A 21,015-nucleotide genomic window follows, 5' to 3' on the forward strand; every position below is an offset into this window, starting at 1 on the left:
AAAAAGAAGTCAATAGAAAGCCACTCTGTTGTCAGTGCCGGGCGCCTGGTGTGTGCGCCTCAAGTCAAAGTTAACATAAGATGGCCAGACCAGGCAGCGCGGCCGATAAGCACAGGTGACAGCTGTGATCTGGGGTAATCCGTACTGACAGCATCCCGCCTCACAGTGACAGTTAAGTGGGAAAATCTCTGAGAGAGTACTCAGTGGTTCAATACAGGACTGTCAGATAAAAGTCTGGCATCAGTTTGCTGCCTTACCATCTAGATCTGACTCGTTAGTCCATAGATCCTCAGACCACAACAATAACAAACGAGATAGCAGTTTTTATTTAATTTCAGATAATTCGGGAATAGTTCAAAGGTGATTTGTTCACAGTCCACTGCATGTTTTCTGTTATATCATTTATGGAGCAAAATGCACCAGAGCAAAAGAAGACTGATGCATTGCTTCTTTTGAATAACAAAGAAATGATGAAGGTAACTGTATAATGTAAAACATGATGGCTACATAGTTCCCAGCTGAAAAGTAATTATTTTTTTGCATTTTTATCCCTGTATCACATTTTCTTTTCAAGAAACTGCCACTCTTGTGTGTAGGCTGTATATAGAATTGCAGCTCATACTCATTCACCCCATTTGACTGTGAGGAAGCTGCAATACCAAGCACAGCCTATAGACATGAGTGGCACTGTTTCTGGAACAAAGTAGGCTTCTTAAATTTCAGAAACAGGAAGCTTTGTGGCAAAAAAAAGTAATGTAAAAACATGACATATGAAGGTACATAGAAGAAATCTGTAGTTTTTATGTGAGGGAAAAAGTAATATTGTGCAGTAGTTGACTGTCTACATGGTCAATGACAGCAACAGAGGTCCAATCTACACTTAAATAGATATTCTCATGCTAGGCCTGATCAGTATGTCTAATGGACACCGCTAGGTGCTAGGAACCATGGCTAAAGGGTGACCACAGATATGCAGCCATTTCATCACAGATCATTATCCAATGGTAATGATCTCTATAGTGAAAACAAACATCTGAACTTACTCATTCAGGTCAGTAGTGGAACAGATCCATTTAATAGATGAATGTAACCTACCTATTAAAGAGTGTAGTGAAACCTACTAACTTTAATGGGGCCGCAAAAGATGCGGACACACTCCGCGTGCTGTCCGCATCCGTTGCACCGTTCTGTGGCCCCGCAATAAAAATATAACATGTCCTATTCTTGTCCAGTTTGCGGACAAGAATAGGCATTTCTACAATGGGCCGCCCGTTCCGTTCAACAAATTGCGGAAGGCACACGGGCGGCTTACGTTTTTTGCGGTTTGCGGATTGCAAAAAAATGCACGGTTGTGTGCATGAGGCCTAATACAGGATGTTTTGCAAACATATCGATTCAAAACATTGGATAAAACCACCTAATCAGAACACTGCTCAAACCTAATTGTTCAAGACTTCAGTGTAACCTAATTGTTCAAGACCTCAGTGTAACCAAACTAAATCCATTGATGAAAACTGTTAAAAATATTATCGGTGCCTACTCATTGCATATATTTGCGGAACCTACTGTTTTATGACATTTGTGGTACCTACCTGTTCAAGACATTATGGGAATCTACTCAGTCAGGACATTGGTAGTATCTACTTGTTTAGGACATTTGAGGAAACTACTGGTTGAGGGCATTCAAGGCACTGATGGAACCAACTTGATTATGACATTGAAAGGGATTCATAAATAAGAAAGACTTAGGGCTCATTCACACAAACGTGTGCTGCCCATTATCATATTGCGGCCCGCATTTGCGGATCCGCAATACACGGGCATCCTTCCGCGTGCATTCCGCATCACGGATGCGGACCCATTCACTTCAATGGGTCCGCAAATCCGGAGATGCATATTGGAAGCACAGAACAGAACACTACGGAAGCACTATTGGGGGCTTCCTGGGGTTCCGTTCCATGCCTCTGCATCGCAAAAAGTTAGAACATGATCTATCTTTTTGCGGAACCGAAGGATCGCAGACGTATTCGAGTCAATCCCCATGCGGCTGGGCCAGAGTCAGTGTCCGTGCATTGCGGACCGCAATTTGCGGTCCACAGCAAGGGCACGGGCTTCACACGGTTGTGTGAACAAGCCCTTAAGAAAACATTTGAATGTGTGAGATACTGTAGTTGTGTTCCATAACTAGGTGTTCAGGTGTGGGTGGCTTTCAGCCACCTAGAACAATAGTCATAGCATACTGCCTAATTGAGAGGAATTTCACTTTCACTATGAAGCTTAAGACATTTCTTCCATGATATGTAAGCTGAAAGTACTTCGTGATATTATTTGTTGTCTTCCCAAGCTAGATGTATCATGTATCGCTATTAATATTTTAGTTCGTTATTTTCTAGCAGAACACTTGAATTCTTGAATTTGCTTGTCAACAGTGAAATGTAATAAGACATTTGTATATACTGTCTGGCAGTACTGGTGTCCTGGAATGAATCAGTAATAGCAGAGTCTGCTGCTTATTGGAATTCTTTTCTATTGAAAATTAGACCAATGTAGTTTAATGTAATCTATTCTTCTCTGCTATCAGCTAATTCAGATGAAAGTAAGGCTGACTGCAGTGTTCTTCAATAAAAAGTCAGAAGAACTAAAATTAAAATGACACTTCTCGAATTTTGCTACAAAATTAGTCTAGGTAATCCTCTGTGAGCTAAATTCAATAGTGACACATATTTCTCAAGTGGCATAAAGTGTCATCCATGATGACCCAATGGTATGTTTAATTCCCAGTTGTACTTGTCCCTGTAGTGATTGTCTAGCGCAGGCATGGCCAACCTGTTGTTGCAAAACTACAACTCCCACTATGCCCTGCTATAGGCTGATAGCTGTAGGCAGTCTGGGCATGCTGGGAGTTGTAGTTTTTCAGCAGATGGAGAGCCTCAGGTTGGCCATCCCTGGATTAATCCCTAAGAATGTACAGTGGCCCTTCAGGTTCCATTTTGTTTGTTCTGTTTTTGTAGCTGGTCCATCATAGTAACGGAGTATCCTCTGATGTACCAGGGCTCTGACATAATATGGAACCCATAGGTCCAGCATAAGACAACCCCATTTGGAGCTGACTTTGGATCTAATCATTTGCCAATAAGGTTTGTTTTTATGGGATTATTCACAAATAATCCATTAGACATTTTTGATGACATACCTTGTGTGTACAATGGTAACAACAAAGATTTTGAGGCAATTCAAAATGAATGTACATGTTCTGTATAGAGGAAGGTTCAATCTTAAAATCACTTCCTCTGGAAAGTCCAAGGAACCCAATTCTAATGCCTGGACTTTTATGCCTTATTCACAGTGTTCCGTGTTTGGTCAGTGATGGTGAGCCAAAGCCAGGATTGGAGCCTCCACAGAGATAAGGTATAAGGGAAAGATCTGCACCTGTTCTGTGTTTAGAGCCACACCTGGTTTTGGCTCAATATTACTAAAGGAAATCACTGACCAAACACCGACGTGTGAATGGAGGCATTAGTCTTAAGAACATAACAAGAGTAGTTGCTCCCATTAAATTAATTGCTTGAACCAAACAATAGAACAATAACATATTTGGATTAGTGTACTTTGGGAGAATAACCTTAACGTTTTTAAATGTTCTTTGAGAACTAGAAACTGTTAACTTAAAATAAAAGTATGATGTGACTATTTCAAAGAGTGCACACTACAAAGCTATGTCTGCAATAACGTTATCTGTGGGACAACCTTCAGCTTTCAATGTCATTCCTAACAACACGTTACATATGAGATCTGTAACCACATTAAAATAAATACTTGGATAATACAATGAAACCCCATGTGGCTTCCTATTTGTATATATTCATTTGACTGACATGAAAATAATTGTGTGTGATATTTGAGATTTGCATATTTAAACCTGTTAAGTACTCCAGGGGCACATTTCAATCCCACTGTTTAAACTATCATTGCATTGTGGCTCAATGCAAATTACATCTCAAGTGACCCGGTTCTGATGATGTCTAAATCCTGGTAATGTTCATCATTCTTAAAGCAATATTGTGGTTTCTTGTAATAAAGTGTATTCATTTTATTACAAAACATTGCCTTATGACATATAATCACCATGTCTGTTGCTCTTCTTGAGCTTACTAGTGTAATGGATAGTGGGTGTGGACCTACTGAGCCAACTTACTAGTTTGACTTTGGGCTAAACCTGAAGTAGTTGCCTTGGTGGAGGGAACCAACCAGTCTAATTAAACACTCGGTCTTGCCAAAAGAAGGCATAAAAGTTCTTTCCCCGCTTCCTTATAAAAAGGCTCTAGGGACTACTAATGGGTAGTGTACCTCTTGGTGAGAGGTTTTACTGCTAGATATGCCTGTTTGGCTCCCTTGAAGACAATCTGCACAGTTGACAGACCTTGAGAGGGGGCACATTATTGGACTGAGTGAATCAGGTTGGTCATTTTGACGAATTGCCCAGCATCTAAACCCCTCTGACCTAGTTGTTAGGGAGCGATGGTTATGTGAGGCCATACACACACGGCAAACAGGCCATTAGAGAAGATTGTTTGATCTGCTGAAAAGCACGAGCAGCTCCCACAGTTCTGTTGTCCACCATCCAGACACAGGTGGGACCTTAATTACACACCCCTGTTTCTGCCTGAACCATTTGCAGGTGTTTAGCAGAAGGAAATCAGGTGTCACAGAGCACATTACGTGTTCTGCCATTGACAGCAAGCCACCTTCACCTTCGTTTGCAGTGGTGTTGTGAATGAGAAACCTGGACTGCTACAGACTGGAACTATATGATCTTTAGTGGCAAATTCAGGTTCTGTTTGGGATCCAATGATGGTCGGGTTTGAGTATGGAGGCCTTGTGGTGAGCGCTTCAATCCTGCCCAACTGTATCTCATGCATGGTATAAAAAGGTACATCTTTTTTTATATTACACTTTCTGCATCAATACGTTATGGTTTTCAAGGTTTCTGCCGCTATTTTATAATCGGAACCTTCATGGTTTACTTGAGGGTTCGGAAATCTTTCCTGGTATTGTGATGGACACATGGTCAATGGCTCGTTACAGTCAGTTATCAGTGCTCTTTCTTGTCAGTAGCCATGCTCCTGTATGTATGATCCTCATATGACCAGGAGAGATTTTCATCCTATGTTAAACAATAAAATTTCCCAGTGAATTGCACCAAGCAGAGGTCATGGAAATGAAGAAGAATTGGTACAGAAAGTATAGAATTGGACATTTGCCTCTTTTAATCCTATTTAAAATGGTTGTCCAACCATAAAATAATATTTTGGAACAGCTTAAAATGTTATAGCATAACAAAAAAAAATAACGTTACCAATCCCTCTTTAGTTTTGGTGCTTCTCTGGTTACTCATCAGTATCTACTCTCAAAACATAAAGGTGTAGGCAGTAGAGGGTCAGTGCTGTGTCCAGTGGTAGACTTTACTAGTCATTTGTCATTTTGACAGAGAACAAGAAGTAGAGACTACTGAGAGACCCGTAAAACATTGGAACCGGAGCAGCAAGGGGTTGTTAAGGTGAGTATGATTTTTTTTATTTTTTTTTATACATTCTATACAGAATAAGAGAGCATCTGTCTGCAGGATCAACCCTATTAAACTAGGAATAATGCTTGGCAGGGCTGACCCTGTTGATTGCAAGCATACCTTTTCTATGTCGATCTATTGCACAGTTACAGCAAAATATGTGTTTTCATTCATATGACTATCAAGGCTTTAGTGCACCAAGGATCAGTGTCAGTCATCAGCAGAATCATTACAGGGCCAGACAAGATGTTGCTGCTGATACCTGACCTATACAAAAATCAAGAGGAAAATCAAGAGTTAAATAGCAATGGCTAAATAGTGTATATGTTTAGATTAGTAAGCTAAATCCCTGTAATAATAACAGCCACAGTGTATCCAGATCAGTAAGCTTATGTATACAGTTATAGAATACGTATCTTCCTTACAAGAAGTTAATATTGTATGAAAACACACACTGCAACAAAAGTTTAACTTGTGCTTGTAAGATATATAAGGCTAATGAAAATTAATATGAAGTATCCAGCGGACAGATAATTATCCAGTCGTGGAATTATATCTAGCATTTTATGCAAGATAAGTCAGTGAAACTCTTCAAATTAAGAGAGACTTTCAAAAGTCTCCCGGAGGCCTAGTAATAAAAGTGCTGTATATTTAGTTTTATACATGTGCGGTAAACTTTAAACACTGCCAATGTGCAGAGGTCAGCCAAAAACCTACTAAGAAAACAAGCGCTGGCACATGGAGAGGAATTTTACTTGGAGATGTAGCATAAATCGGAAGTTATGGGGCAGGGGTGGAGAAAGAAGGATAGCAAAAACATGCAGCCACTTCACATCTAAACATTTACAATGGATACACATAATAAAACTGATGCTATTAAACTCAGAATTTGTGAATAAATTGTAAACTGTTACTCTTCCCCTTGGCAGTTAGGCATGTCACTACATACTCTGACACTCTGTCCAATCAGTTCTGAATGTGTCCAGTTGTGTAGGGATATGAGGAATGGTAATGCCCAATGGCAACTGATTGATACATTTCCAAGAGAAATAACAGAGAAATTGTGCAAAACAGAGCTTTTAAGAAAAGATGCACCAGTATTGTTTTGTCATGGAGGAGTTCAGTATTTACTAAACAGAGAGAGATGACTAGTCCTCCTTAAAACTATTGTGATGGAACCTTTATCAGTGGTTAGGTATAGGGAAATCGTTATATGCAATATGCATAAAGTGGATTCCAACCAGTTGACACTGGTTTGCTGTGCTATTTTTACTTACCATACTCATCCCAACGAGAAACACAAAATTACAGCAATCATAAAATACTGTGAAAAATGTAGCAATAGCAAAATTGTTACCTGGTAGTCGGAACAATGTTAGCCACTTGCTGGTGTGACTGTGCATAAGGCATCTGAGATTCCTTGGCCACACCCTGGCTGTCAACTGGTATGTCAGGAGATGTCTGACTTATTTTAATGTTGGTTTCTGGGTAAGAGTCCATGTCCAAATATGAACGTTCTGGCATCTCCTGTCCAAGCTCTACACGCTCCACCAATAAATCCCCATAGTGGGAGTGGTGGAGGTGGCCATGGTGTCCATGATCCTTCTTCTGAGTTGAACCTTTGTCCCTCCATGGAATCCAGCATAACTTCCAAGAGACAAAGAGCAAGACTCCAAGGAGAACTATTCCGCAGAAGGTGACAATAACCGATAGAAGACTGACGGAGACCTCTGGAAGAAAAGGTCAGCATGAGTATGTAGGAAAAATCAACAATTGATGTATTATGGTCATTAATACTACAACACATCATATGGCAACAAAGCCAACCATGTAGCCCATTCTGCATATGTAATTATTTAGAAGTTCAGAGACTGAGAATGTAATAACTGAGGAGTTTACATTTCATAAATAAAGGTATTTTACATCCACTACATTTTGCAAAAAATGCTGTTTCTAGCCAGTGAGTGCTAGTGAACAGTGCTAGCCACAAAGCCATTGATAGTACAAATCATTCAAAGGCTACCAGCTGCATTCAGTTTAGCCATACTGCTTGGCTGCTGTATGTAATGCAAGTCCAATCAATAAGCCAAAATCAAGTGTTATTATACAATCAGACCCTTCAAAACAGGGGCATAATTATAGTGAGTGCAGAGGTACTGGATCATGTAGTCCTGTAGTTTTCCATATGGTGGGACCAGTACTACTGTATTTCCACAAAAGAAGCCTTGTTGAGTATAAGCCACCTACACACATGGTAATAGACCATCAAAATTGCATGACCTTCTCCATAAAAACCCTTCAGGCAAAAGTTTTATTATATTATATTATATATATTTATATATATTTATGCATTGTCGGGATCTGTACATGTGGGCAGGGTTGGCAATGACAGACTTCACAGGCTTCACCAGTTTAGAAGTCCAAATCAGGTTTATTTTGATCCTAACAAAACGGTGGCATTAAAGTTCAGTCTTCACTTTGGTAAATCAAAAAAGACAAAAAAGCATAAATCCACATAAATATAAACAAAATAAATTCTTGCCCTTCTAGACTAACTATATAGTGGTTACCTCACCAAGGCATTTTTAACATAACAGAAGAAGATCAGGCTTCATACAGCTAGCAGACCATGCAACTTCCAGGCTCTGGCCCTGGATGTGCCTTTCAGCCCTGTATTTATTCCCCCAATAAAAAGTCCAGGAGCCACATCTGGGTTGCCTCAGTTTAGGAGAAAAGGTATTGGAGTGAGGAGGGAATAGCAAGTCCCACTACAGAACTTATCTGCCATTCCATAAAAAATCCTGCCCATCAAACATATATTTAAAAAAGAATCTCAGCAAAATACAATTTGCTGAAGTAACCCAGCTTATCTGGATTATTTTTAGCTCACTCGTCTAAGCATTCTTGGTGAGATATACCTCCTATCCTGTACTTTACCAAACACTGTGTTACAGCCTTTAACTAGACATTGCATTAATTAGTAACATAAAACCTTTTCACAATCAAATTACTAATGTACAATTCATAACTATATAATGTATGATTCAAAAAGTATTCTAGCTGAAGGGTGTACTTAGAGGGACAATTTTCTGCCTTTTAGATGAGCCTTTTGTCCGATCTTCCCTGGTTGCCTAGGTAGCCATCCATTTCTTCACTGAATATTATAACACTATCTGATCCCATGAAAAGTATTACTATGCTATGATTAGAGAGCTGCAAATGAAGTATTATTGCAATATACAAGCATTAAGAAACTGGTTTTGTTTTTTTATATACATGATATTTTCCTCTCTAGTAGAACCTCGTACTGTAAGACTAACATGCTCAGTGGCTTCACTACTCCCTCTTCTCAGTGCTGGTGTAGTGATCTCCCAGTGAACTGGTTTAGACACCTGTCAATTATTTATCTATACTTCTAAATTCATAGAAATGTATAGTTATAGCTCTCTAGGTCGTGAAGAAGAAAATTGGAGGAGGGCATAACATCCCGTATGTATCTCTGAGGCTATATGTGAGGGATTATTTTCTACGAAGAGGAGAAAAATAGTTAACAAGAGCTAATATTTCATTGCTTCCTTGGAAATGCAGGCACTTGATTATCTAATGTGATGAGCTGCTGCCCACCCTCAGAGAAGGAAAAAAGTCCTCCAGATAATGTGAGTAAAAAAAGAGTTTTAAATTTGTCAGATAACCTATTTAAGAGTACCCCTTCTGAATACAAAGCTACTTTATAAACACATAAAAGGAATAAAAGTAGAATGAAAATGTAAATTTTTCTCATCCTGAGTCAATATTAACATTTATGAAGCTCATAAAAATCTCTTATTACATTTCATTTAAAAGCCTTTCTTCAGTCGAAGCGCTGAATTTGCTAGCCAGATACTATTGTCTCTATGTAAATGTTGTATTAAAGCCTTTCTTCTTACCAGGAGCTCATGACCTTCTCAAATGTTACTCTAGCAAGTAACACAAATGGATCATATCTGATATATTCAAAACACGTTCAATCTAACCAATGTTTAAATAGAATTCTCATTGTGTGCTGTTAGTATGTACAAGGCCTGCATTGCAGGTCTTCCCTAGTCTTAAAGGTTTTGTGCAAATCTTCCATGCAAATACTATATGTAGTTGACAGAAATAGGTATCTACTGTATGTTAATGATAGCATGAGATATACTAACATGTTTGGCTTATACCAAATGGAAGATACAACATTAATGTTTCTAACAAATTAAATGTAAAGGCTTTATCATGCACTTACTGCATCTGCAGTGGCTGCTTTCTCAGATTTCACTGAGGGTCACATGACCTGTGACGTCAGCTTCTCTCCCTGCTCTGATTATGTTTCGTGCACAAGCCTGAGAGAGCAGATATGTGTATGTACAGGAGACGTCACTGTACTGGCCACGCCCCCTGGAACTGCCTTCTGCAGCTGTCTGCTCTCTCCCTTGATTCTTCAGGAACAGCTTTAACCCCTTCAGCAGCACAGACTCAGGGTTGAAGGCTTTACTGAGTAGCTGCAGGCAGTGAGGAGACAAATGCTGGGCACAGGAGTTGGCAGACTGGAGTTCTGCAGAGCATTTCACAAGAACAGGTAGGGGGAAGATCCTGTGTGTATCAGCAGTGTAATTGTATAGCTGGGACTTTTAGCCTTACACATACAACATGCTGCTAAGTATCCCAGGAGGGGCACAAATATTCATGAGGAAACTCCAGAGATTATGGTTATTGCAGGTAAACAAAGGGCCAGAAAAGAACCAGGAAAATAGATTTATTTTTTTGCCTAACACTTGCTTTGCTTAGTTATATATTGCTGCCCATCATATTTACAGTGCCATATATATTTTTTCATAACTCGGACAACCCCTCTTATATGATTGCAGAGTTTAAAGTAGGTTAACTCAGGTTGTATAGCAATACCGAGATGTCTATGGGAGCATTGACACTATAAATATGTATGGTGTTAATGATGTTTGCTTTGTAGGTGGTGAGAAGAGATCACACCACACTGAGCTCCATAACAGTTATGAGAAGAGTGGCCAAACATTTTATGTTATGGGGTTTACTTTTTGTGGAGCAATCTACTAGAGGGCTAGAACATGTACAGTACCACACAGTGTTGATAGATGCATATTTTTCCATGTCTCTTTTTCAATTACTCACATAGCAATGAGAGTAGCCAGAGTTAGAAAGGTTTGAGATGACCGCAACTAGAGCCATGTTTTAGTGTCATATTATGGTGGACCCACTCCAACCTTTAGCAGTTCTACTGAACCAAACTTAGAGAACCACATACTTTATGTTAAGAGCTGATGCCGGTCTACATTGTTATCCTTTCACTGGCTAGCAATTACCCAGCAACTTCATTTTAAAATACTTGCAGTGCCATTCAAGATAGTCCACAACCTGCCCTAATCTTCCACTGTCAACCCACAGGTTACCCCTGGTCTTTACATCTTCACTTCTATCCTCTTTTATTCTTCTTCCATAATAGTCTCCACAATTCTTTCCTTGTATCTCCTATACTCTGAAACTCACTACCGCAACACGTTTGACCCTACCAACTTCAGAAAAATGTACACCTGTGGTAGCCCTGTCTTCATTTTACAACTGTATAATCAGATTCTATACTCCCCTACCAGGGGAATAGTTATATGGGGTATAGAGGTGGCAGCTGCACCCAGCCCTAATTCCCAAGGGGGCTTAAGAGTCATTCTGTCACATGAGGAGGCACCAGTATTAATTATAAAACTGCAGATTATAGGCGGGTAGTCCATTAGAGATTTTGCATCGGGACCAAGAAGCTTTAAGTTACTCATTTGTCACCTACTGTCTTTTTCGCTTCAGATAGAAAGACTTTATGGGCAGGGCCCACTCTTGTTGTGTACAAGTCTGTCACTCAGTAAGCTCCGACTGCCCCAGGTAAGACTGAAGGCAATGGCTATTGCAGGTAATGATAGGGCAGGTAAATTATAATGTAATAGCTCGCAAATCATCTGATATCATGCTAGCTTGTCACCAACACAAGTTTGACAGATCAAATGTTTTTATTGGTGGGGTTCTGAGACTCCTGCTGATTGGTGAAATGAGAAAAGATCACATTGAAGATTCTATCTCCTCGCCGCAGGGGACAGAATTGAGACAAGTCCATAAATGTTCTGTTGAGACCATCTTTTGCAGTGAAGAGATAGAGTGTGCTATGTGAATGGAGCTCTCTCCTTTTTATAGAAATCAAAACCTTTAATATGTCTGTATGACATAGTGCAAAGAGCTTCAGGGGGAGTGCTGAGAGGAGGGGAGTGGTAGTTTTAGCACTGCTAGGAGTGCTGATGTTTCATGGTGGCTTTCCTTACTCCAACTCTCCTGGGGTTCATGCTGTGAATAGAGGGTGCACCCTTTCTTCCCTTGGGGTACACCCAGCCTGGACCGTTTAGGGCTCCTGCCTGGTGTTAGGTGTAGTGCCCTTGATGCTAGGTAGATGGGTGCAAGGCAGGAGGGCAGATGTAGGTGCCAGCAGATGGATGGTGGTGTCAATGTCACTCTTTTCTAAATAGATCATAGGAGTTGCAGTACACAGAGCAGCAATAGGCACAGTTCCAAGATATATTTCAGAGTAGCTGTATAAAGGCAGCAGCAATGATAGTAGTAATCCTGCCTCAGTCTCGCTCTTACTCTAATTGTTCCCAAATAACCACAGGCAAGTAATTCTGTTCTCATCAACTCTTTCTGTAATTCCCATGCTGCAGGGTTTAAATATTAGATCCGGTTAAACAGTCTGTCTCAAAGTGTGGTGGTCAATGAAGCAATATACCCTTTCCATAAGCAGTAAAGTCTTATTTCCACACACGAGTCAACACCCTACTATCTGTAGCCAGCACAGTCTTTAGAGTAACATTATTATTCTCTGACCTGTTAGAAAGGTACATGATGTAACCTGTAGTGAAGGTAATTTTCTTACCAGTGACTGTATTTGTTAGCTATAACCTCCTTTCCCTAATCACAGTGGGGTGGGATGTGAGAGAGTAGGGCATGGCACAAGCAATCTGCCTTTGAAGCTCCACCTTTTCACACCCTGCACTTGGTATAGTATACATAGTATATCGTTTTTCCACTAGTATTTCTTTACTACAGGCTGCTAAATATGAAACTTGTAGTTTGTTGATGAGCTAACAGAATAATGAATGAGTAATAAAGAGTAATATATAACATATAGAAGGAATCACAGCACTCCAGAGACATGAAAAAGTAGTAGATTGATTCCTCTGCATCCATAAAAACACAACATTCTGCTTCCATCTGGAGCTTTTTTCAAGCAGGTGGGAGCTGAACTGTTGCATTTTTATGGATACACAGGTATAAATCTACCACTTTTTTCACATCTCTGGAGTGCCTTGATCCTTTCTACATGCTATTTGGGACTATTTGATCAAAGTCTGTATTGCATGCACCATACTTTGAATACTTTCCCTAGTGCTGCTCTCTGTGTGTCTCTCTCTCTCTTTATATATATATATATATATATATATATATATATATACACACACACACATACACCAAGTGTCTACCCCTCGAAATTAGGGGTGGTTCATCAGTATTATGCACATGGTAATCAAGAGCTGATGCAACCCTTCAAAATGGAGAAGCACATCTACCATACTTGTTTCCCAATGAATGAGTTGCAGCTTCCATATACATGCTGCACTCCACTGCACATGGCTAATAAATCAATGTATAGATCAGAGGAAGTATTTGATGTGAGTGATAACCTGCTGGTTACAAACAGACTGCACAGTAAACAGGCAGCATGGGTAACAACGTATTCCAAGCAGAACCCAAGGGACACTTGCGAAATGGCCATCTGGAAAGAAAACTCATCACCCTTTAAAATGCACAAGGAAGACACTTCTGTGGAGAGTGATTGTTTCTCGGTCTCTGGAGAATTTACAAGTGATAACTAAAACAATTACCTAAAGTAGTTTTTCTCATCTTTTAAAACAAGAGCTGCTTCTGAAGGCTCTTTATGTGATTTCTGGCTTAATTGTTTGAATAAATCACTGATTGATTTCTTTGCCTTCATTTTAGAGTTGAGTAAAATACAATAATTGTTGGCCTCAGAACGGTTACTTATATAGTATACTAGCTGAAGGACCCGTCTTCGCTTGGGTATATGTAATCTTTTTCACTTTATGTTTGTGTGTGTCGTTAAAAGATATCAACACTATCCACTATAACAGTGACATTTACAGCCCCCGCCGCAAAAACAGTGACCTCAACAGCCCCCCACCCCTTAACACTGACACCCCCACAGTGCCCCATCCCTTAAAATTGGACCTCCACAGCATACCACCCCCTTGACAGTGACCTCCACAGCAGCCCGCCCCCAGTGGCCTTTACTGAATAGGGGCGTGTCCTTTTGAACAGTGTGAGCTGTCAGCTGAGGAGTGGAGGGGGAGTGCCTAACCAGATTGGGGAGTGGCTTAGAGGGACCTAGAAGTTGATTTTTACCTTTATTTTTTCAATCTCAGTCGGCTGAGGAGGGGGAGGGGGCATGGCCAAACAGGATCATGGGTGTGTCCTTGTGAACAGCTCACTCTAAGACAGCAGTACTGTGCTGTCTGAGCGTGACCTGCAGGGAGAAAGTCACCCTCCCTCCCACCCCTGCAGCTGACAGAAGTTAATTTTTCCCATCATTTTTTCAATCCCCATCAGCTCAAGAGAGGGAGGGGTGTGGCCTAACCAGGTCAAGGGTGTGGCTTAGTGGGACCTGGTGGTGGGGTTTTATGCCTTTTGAGGGTGGACACATTGTGGAAGGGGGCGTGTCTGGGCTCCTTCCTGCAAGAGTGACGCCCCTCTGGAAACCTTACTGGCTAAATTGCATACCAAATAAACTGGATTTTCAGAGGATAAAAACATCTATTGCTGGAACAAAGGCACACCTTAAAATAAAGTACTAAGAGCTGATAGGCCACGGTTTTACTTCAATAGCAATTATCCTTGTGACAGATTTCCTTTAAAGCTCTCCTACAGCAGTGCAGATAAATGGCTGGGTTGTTATGGAAACCTGGAATAAAACTGTGTATGTGGAGCCAAGCTTCTATTGGCTGATAAGGGTCATGTGACCAAGGTTCTATCGGCTAATACATTTTTTGGGAATATCTCAGGAATTGTATGTCCTAGAATGCTGAGACCTGGTCTAAAACCTTCCCGGACACCTGATGTACCTGTGTGTCAAATTTCGTGATTGTGAATGCGTCGGTGCAGATTCCTTTAGTGGACATACATATATACACACATATACTCAGCTTTATATATTAGATTTGCAAAGGTTAAAGGACCCCTAGTAGAATATCTGGTTTAGAAATCCTATTTTGAAATACCTTGTTAGAAAGCTTTGACTTGCTTAGGACTAGTGATGGACGAACATCTGCCAAAGATGTCTGCAAAGACCTTTCTACCACATAAGATATCAATATTAATAACAGCACATGGTAGGTCTTGTTACAGATGTTACACTGGGGGACCTGCATGTAATACGTAATTTCCCCTGTGGCACTGCAAGGGAGTTGGGCACTGGGCAACAAGGCTTCCCTACAAATCATAACTGATCGTTTGGGGTCACCGTAGTGAGAGACTGTTCTATCTTTTTTTTCTTCTAACCAAAAGGGATTGATTTACAGCAGAAAACTCAAGCATTCCAGTCTTTGTCACTATAGTGTAATTGGTCATTAAAGTGGCATATATTCTGCTCCAGTTCTGTCATGATTTTTGGAAATATTGTTTATCTGTATTGCTGTTTATACATTCTCTTGCTGCAAATCAGCAATAACCATCCAGTGAGCCTCTATACAACCAAACATGTCACCTGATTTTCTGAAAAGTTACCAAAGGGTAATTAAAAATTCCTTTTCAGTTCATGATTTAGAAATGAGATGCTTATGTCTTTGATGGCAAATAAATCGAATGCCGGGGGAATTACCTTAAAACTGTAGGATCAGAACCCACAATGCAATGGACATGTGGCTATAAGGCAACTTGATGCAGAAGGAGCCCTCCCCCACTGCCCTGAAATGCCAAGCCCAAACCCCTTGGCTCACCAATGTCTCTTCAGTTATCTATTCACTAGGAGTAGAAGGTAACTAGAAGAAAAGGAACTTCTGGTGCCTGCAATATTGCGTTAGGAACAGCACAAATCATGTAGCATGGCAAACCTTTTCTTCCAGCCATGTTTTGTCCAAACTGACCATAATTATCCCCGTTTGACAGTAAGGAATCTCTAAGGTAGCCTCTCTCATTAATGCTACATGTAGCTGAAAAATTAAACTGTAAATCAAAATATGATATTTTCTCAGCTGGCACCTTTACAGCTGCACGTGGAGATTTTACTACCTGCAGATTTGTCATTGTTAAATAATACATCTATGAGTTATAGTTTGATTTTCTATTCATGACTGTTTCTGGTCTCCTGTGGTGGAGATACATGTTTCAGTGTATTACTCCATTGGTTCCGTGAGCTGGATACTCTGTACCAATTTGAAAGATATAAAAGGAAGCATACTAATCGTTATTCTAATGGCCCATGGAAGTTCTGCGCACTAAATTACTTAGGTTTTCAGTTGTATTGATAACAGGTAACTAGTGAACAGAAATCCATTTGTAAGTTTGCAGTACATCATACACGTTTCTAGGTATATACTGTATATTAAACCTCAGGAGAGGCATTGGTGGCATTTCATTAGGATATGGTATGACTATCCAATTGGATCCTTATTAACTAATAAACATTGTGCCTCTGTCTCCTGTTGGCTCTGCACAGCTTTCTCCAGAAGACATATGGTCAACCCATTATTGTCAATCACTGATCACATGGTCTTCATAGGAAGCTGAGCAGAGTCGGACAGCCCTTTCCAAGTGTTGCTGCTACTACTATATTCTAGCTATTAGCTTGAGTCACAGTGGTCAGAGCCCAGCTGATCAGACATTGATGGTATATCCTGGCCATATGCCACTAATGTCTCTGTTGAGAAAATCCTATTAGTAGGAAATACAATGTAATACCTGCATACACATTGTATGATTTCAAATAACTTATCTTAGCAGCATCCACAGGGTGGAAGTGCATGTGACCTAGAAACCTCTGGACTTCCTGTCTTGGTGACCCTCATTTTACCAGATTAAGTGGTTAGAATTCAAGACAAGACTCTACAACTCACACAACAGGAGACTCATGGTGATCTAGGTAGTCATGTTCGGCACTTGTTAAGCCAAAGACGAAGGTGGGCAAGACAGGGGACCTATTGTGAATGTTACCCAAGGCCCCATATACAATACTGAAAACTAGCGAGGCACTAATATCTGTGTACAGAGAGGCTTGTGGAAAATGGATATAGCAATTCGGATATAATAGTAAATCTAGCCTAGTTTCATGATATCTTGTATGCTCTTGTAGTCCTTTTGTATATTCATCCCTATGAACATATATCTCAAATGATTAACTGCTTTCCAGCAGCGTGATGTTCAGAGCCAAAGAAATGGGAAAGGAAAATATAAAGCAATCTCTTAGGGAATTCTTGAGTTCTTCCACCTTGTCTAAGATCACCAATGATAGTTCATGACCCCTTTCAGCTTTCTGCACTTAAGACTGACCTAATCATCACCCTTCCATCTTAACCACCATTCTGCCGGTCTCTCCTGTGGATACATTTCCATAGAAACATAGAACAGTCATCTAGCACTACCGCTGAATATAGAAATACATACAGCATTATTATTGCCTTGTATTTTAAGACATTTTAAAAAAACATTTCAATACTCAATAGATTTTTTTTCCCCTTTTCTCTCCGGTATTGCAGCTCAACTCTATTTAAAGAGCATATGTCACCATGATGAACCCTACTAAAGGGGTTAAGTCATCTCAGACATTACTGGCATACCATTAGGACACACCACCAATGTCAGATTTGTGCGGGTCCCGCCTCTGCAACCCTCGCCTACCTCCAAAACGGGATGCCTAAAGTGAAGTAAAGCACACAACGCATGTGTGGAGTGCTCTCAATTCACTTCTATGGGAGTTCCAAAAAGAGCCAAGTGAATGCATTTGGCTATCTTTGGAAGTTTCACAGCAGTGAATGGAAAGCGCACTGCATATGCATGGCTACCTCTTCATTTTCCTTTATGCAAGAAATAGCCAAGACAACGCTCGCCTATTTTCAGAACTCCAATAGAAGTGAATGCAGGGTGGTCGAGCTTGCATGGTGCCCTCTTCTTCATTTTGGGAGGCCCATTCTGGAGATAAGAGTGGGTCCCACCTATCCTATCAATATGCTCCCAATGTCTAAGATGAGACAACCCCTTTAATCCAGGCATAGTGTCTAGCAGTATTCATCATGCTGGGTTGAATGCTGCCTTCCATTCTGCAATCTAACTGTTGTTATTATTATGCTAATTAGGATCTCGGAGCATCAAGGAGCAGGCACCTCCTCCTTTTCCCCTTCACCTCTCCCTCTTCACCACTGATTGACGGGGCCAGGCATGAGCTAGCAAAAGTATAATCAGCAAATGAGCACTTATGCCACCACTCATGAACCAAACCGTGCATGCACTGACTGTTCCCTGAAGACAAGAGAAGAAAAAAGCCAGGAAAGATAAGTATATGCAAATTTAGCTTTTTTTTTTTTTCTCTCAAATGTCTCATTTGGTGCCTGATTTTGGGGTTCTTACTCTGGGGAGGTGAGGTTGCAGGGTTAGGGTTACAAATACAAGAGTGGCATACGAGTCCCATTTCAAAGTATATCATAGGAGCATAGTATGGAAGCCCCATTTAAAAGAGTGGCATGGGACCCAGCCTCTAATCAACTAAAGGCCTTTCTCACATTAGCTAATGTTAATTTTCAGTCCACCATAAGAAGTCTGGACAACAATGGTGTGCATGACAAGTAGTGAGGTTCTGCGGTGCAGTTATATGTTCTAAAGCCTTTTGTGGCGTGTATAAGTGGAAAACAATAAGGGCCTATTTGCTGTTCAGCAGTCCAGTCATATGTTCTAAAGCCCTTTTTGGCGTGTATTAGTGGAAAAATATATATATTATTTGCCGTTCAGCGGTGCAGTTATATGTTCTAAAGCCCTTTTTGGCGTGTATTAGTGGCAAAAAAAGGGCTTATTAGCTGTTGTGTGGTGAAGTGAGAAAGTTACAGACTTTTTTTTAGGGTGTTTTAATTTCCTTTTTATTTATTTATTTGATCTAACAGTATGTCAGGCAGAGAAGTGACAGGCCCTGCACAAGGGAATGGCAGAGGCCTACATTTTTCTGGCACAGGTCGCTGCAGAGTAAGGGGCCGTGGCAGCAGGAGTCGCAGCGAGAGGCCTGAGCTCCAGGTGTCATCAAGTGGTCGTGTGTTGACTAGTGTTGATTGAACATGCTCTGCCGAACACCATTTTGACTCAAGCATTGCAATACTCGGCAAATCGCGTTGTTCAGCCGAACACTGTGCATGCTCAAGCGCGATTCTCAAGTCAGTGTATTTAAGTCTAATTTAGTCTCTATTTCCAAAAAAAATCTGCTGGGATTTGAACTTACAACCTTCTAGATTAGAGGCAAGAACCTTAACCACTCAGCTATAAAGCTGAATGATAAACTGTGTCAGAAAAACCTCATAGTATTTTCTTATGTAGTAAGGATTCCTGTATAGCAGAAGTATCATTTTATATTTAACTGCAGGTTAATATGCAGCTGTATAGCAAAGTGGTTAAGGTTCTTGGCTCTAATGTAGAAGGTTGTGAGTTTAACAGAAACATTTCAGAAATTGAGGCTAAATTAGATTTAAATAAACTGGGTGTCCCCAAGCACTGACTCCATATATGGGCATAGCTATTAATGGAGTCAGAGCAGGGATTCCTAAGTGCGGACTCACACTGGGGGATTACCCCACTGTAAATCTTCTGCATAGACCTCAGTGGGACCCGACATCCTCCCCTCTTCAGAGCAAGGAAGGCCTGGTTTAATGCTCAGGTTATCCCATTGACTTCTATTATGCTACAGTGCTCTGTAAATGTGAAGAAATTGACCTTTGTTAAGATGAATCAGGCATAGATCAGCCAGGATTTCCCCCCACCAATGCATGATGCATCAGACTAGATCATCCATGATGCCACACCAACACTTTGACATAAGAGACCGGTTAATTCTGGCTACCTGCCTCAGCTACTATTCTGATGTTGCCATCTGCCTGATGCCACACATCTGATGCCAAGTGCTCCCTCTTTCACCCACCATCTTCAGATGGTACTCGTATTGGTACCCACCTCCCCACTCTGTCACCAGGTCACTCTGTGGTCTCCTGATGCTGATGCCACCTCCGCACTATGTTACCTTGCCACTCTGTGGTCTTGAGATGCTGCTGCCACCTCCACACTATGTCACCTTGCCACTCTGTGGTCTCCTGATACTGCTGCAACCTCCACACTATGTCACCTTGCCACTCTGTGTGCTCCTGATGATGCTGCTGCCACCTCCACACTGTCATTGCGCCACCCTGTGGCCTCCTCCTGATGCTTCTGCTGCAGCCACCTCCACACTCTGTCATTGTGCCACTCTGTGGCCTCCTGATGCTGATTCAACCTCCACACTGTCAATGTGCCAACCTGTGGCCTCCTCCTGATGCTGCTATTGCCTTCACCTCCACAATCTGTCATTGTGCTACTCTGTTGCCTCCTGTTGCTGCTTCTGCCACCCCCACACTGTCATTGTACCACTCTGTGGCCTCCTCCTGATGCTGTTTCTGCCTCCAGACTCTGTCATTGAGCCACTCTGTGGTCTCCTCATGCTGCTTCCGCCTCACCACTATTTCATATGGCCACTTTGTTGACTTATCATGCTGTTCCCACCCTCCCCACTTCATGACTGGGCCACTATTTTGGCTTTCAGCCTAGCTGACATCCTCATTTATTTGATCCTTCTTCTGATCTGTCAGAAGGAAGGAAAAATGAGATCCACAACGGATTCTGTCTATGTTACAGCTGAAAGGCCTGCATGACATGGTCCCTATTTTGCATCAGAATTGGCTTATGATTTGGTAGTTAAAAGCAGGAGTGGGTACACAACACAAATATTCCATTCACATGTCATCTCTGTTTTGGATCCACTCCTGTTTTTTTGGCTTTAGCAATGCTGATGGATTATTGACCAAATGATGACCGAGTGAAAGCTGATACTCCACAGACAGGATCCGTATTTTGAGGGTTATTGTTCTGATGGACCAGAGGAAGGGCAAAATAATCAGTGATGTCAACACAAACTTAACTTACTGCTGACACCCTCTCCACTCTTTCGAGGGACTCTACCTGTATATGCGTTTAATAGAACAGGTTCTTTAGACATCTATGTGGAATCAGCTGTCACCGGTGTAAAAGCAGTGCACTTCTTCTTGACGCCAACATTAACCTGTAAGGCTGAG

At 41.1% G+C, this 21,015-nt stretch overlaps 1 protein-coding gene across 3 annotated transcripts in view; it reads right to left on the reverse strand.

Annotated features, from left to right (window-relative positions):
• The window catches only part of SYT3 (synaptotagmin 3), a 318,843-nt gene that overhangs the window by 84,867 nt on the left and 212,961 nt on the right, over window positions 1-21,015 (reverse strand). For all 3 annotated transcript variants that reach the window (XM_044294267.1, XM_044294269.1, XM_044294268.1), the window contains exon 4: window positions 6,924-7,296. In XM_044294267.1, coding sequence (XP_044150202.1) covers window positions 6,924-7,296 — 373 coding nt within the window. The remainder of the gene's footprint in view (window positions 1-6,923; window positions 7,297-21,015) is intronic.

Source organism: Bufo gargarizans, chromosome 5, assembly GCF_014858855.1.
Source record: "Bufo gargarizans isolate SCDJY-AF-19 chromosome 5, ASM1485885v1, whole genome shotgun sequence".
Lineage (NCBI taxonomy): Eukaryota > Metazoa > Chordata > Amphibia > Anura > Bufonidae > Bufo > Bufo gargarizans.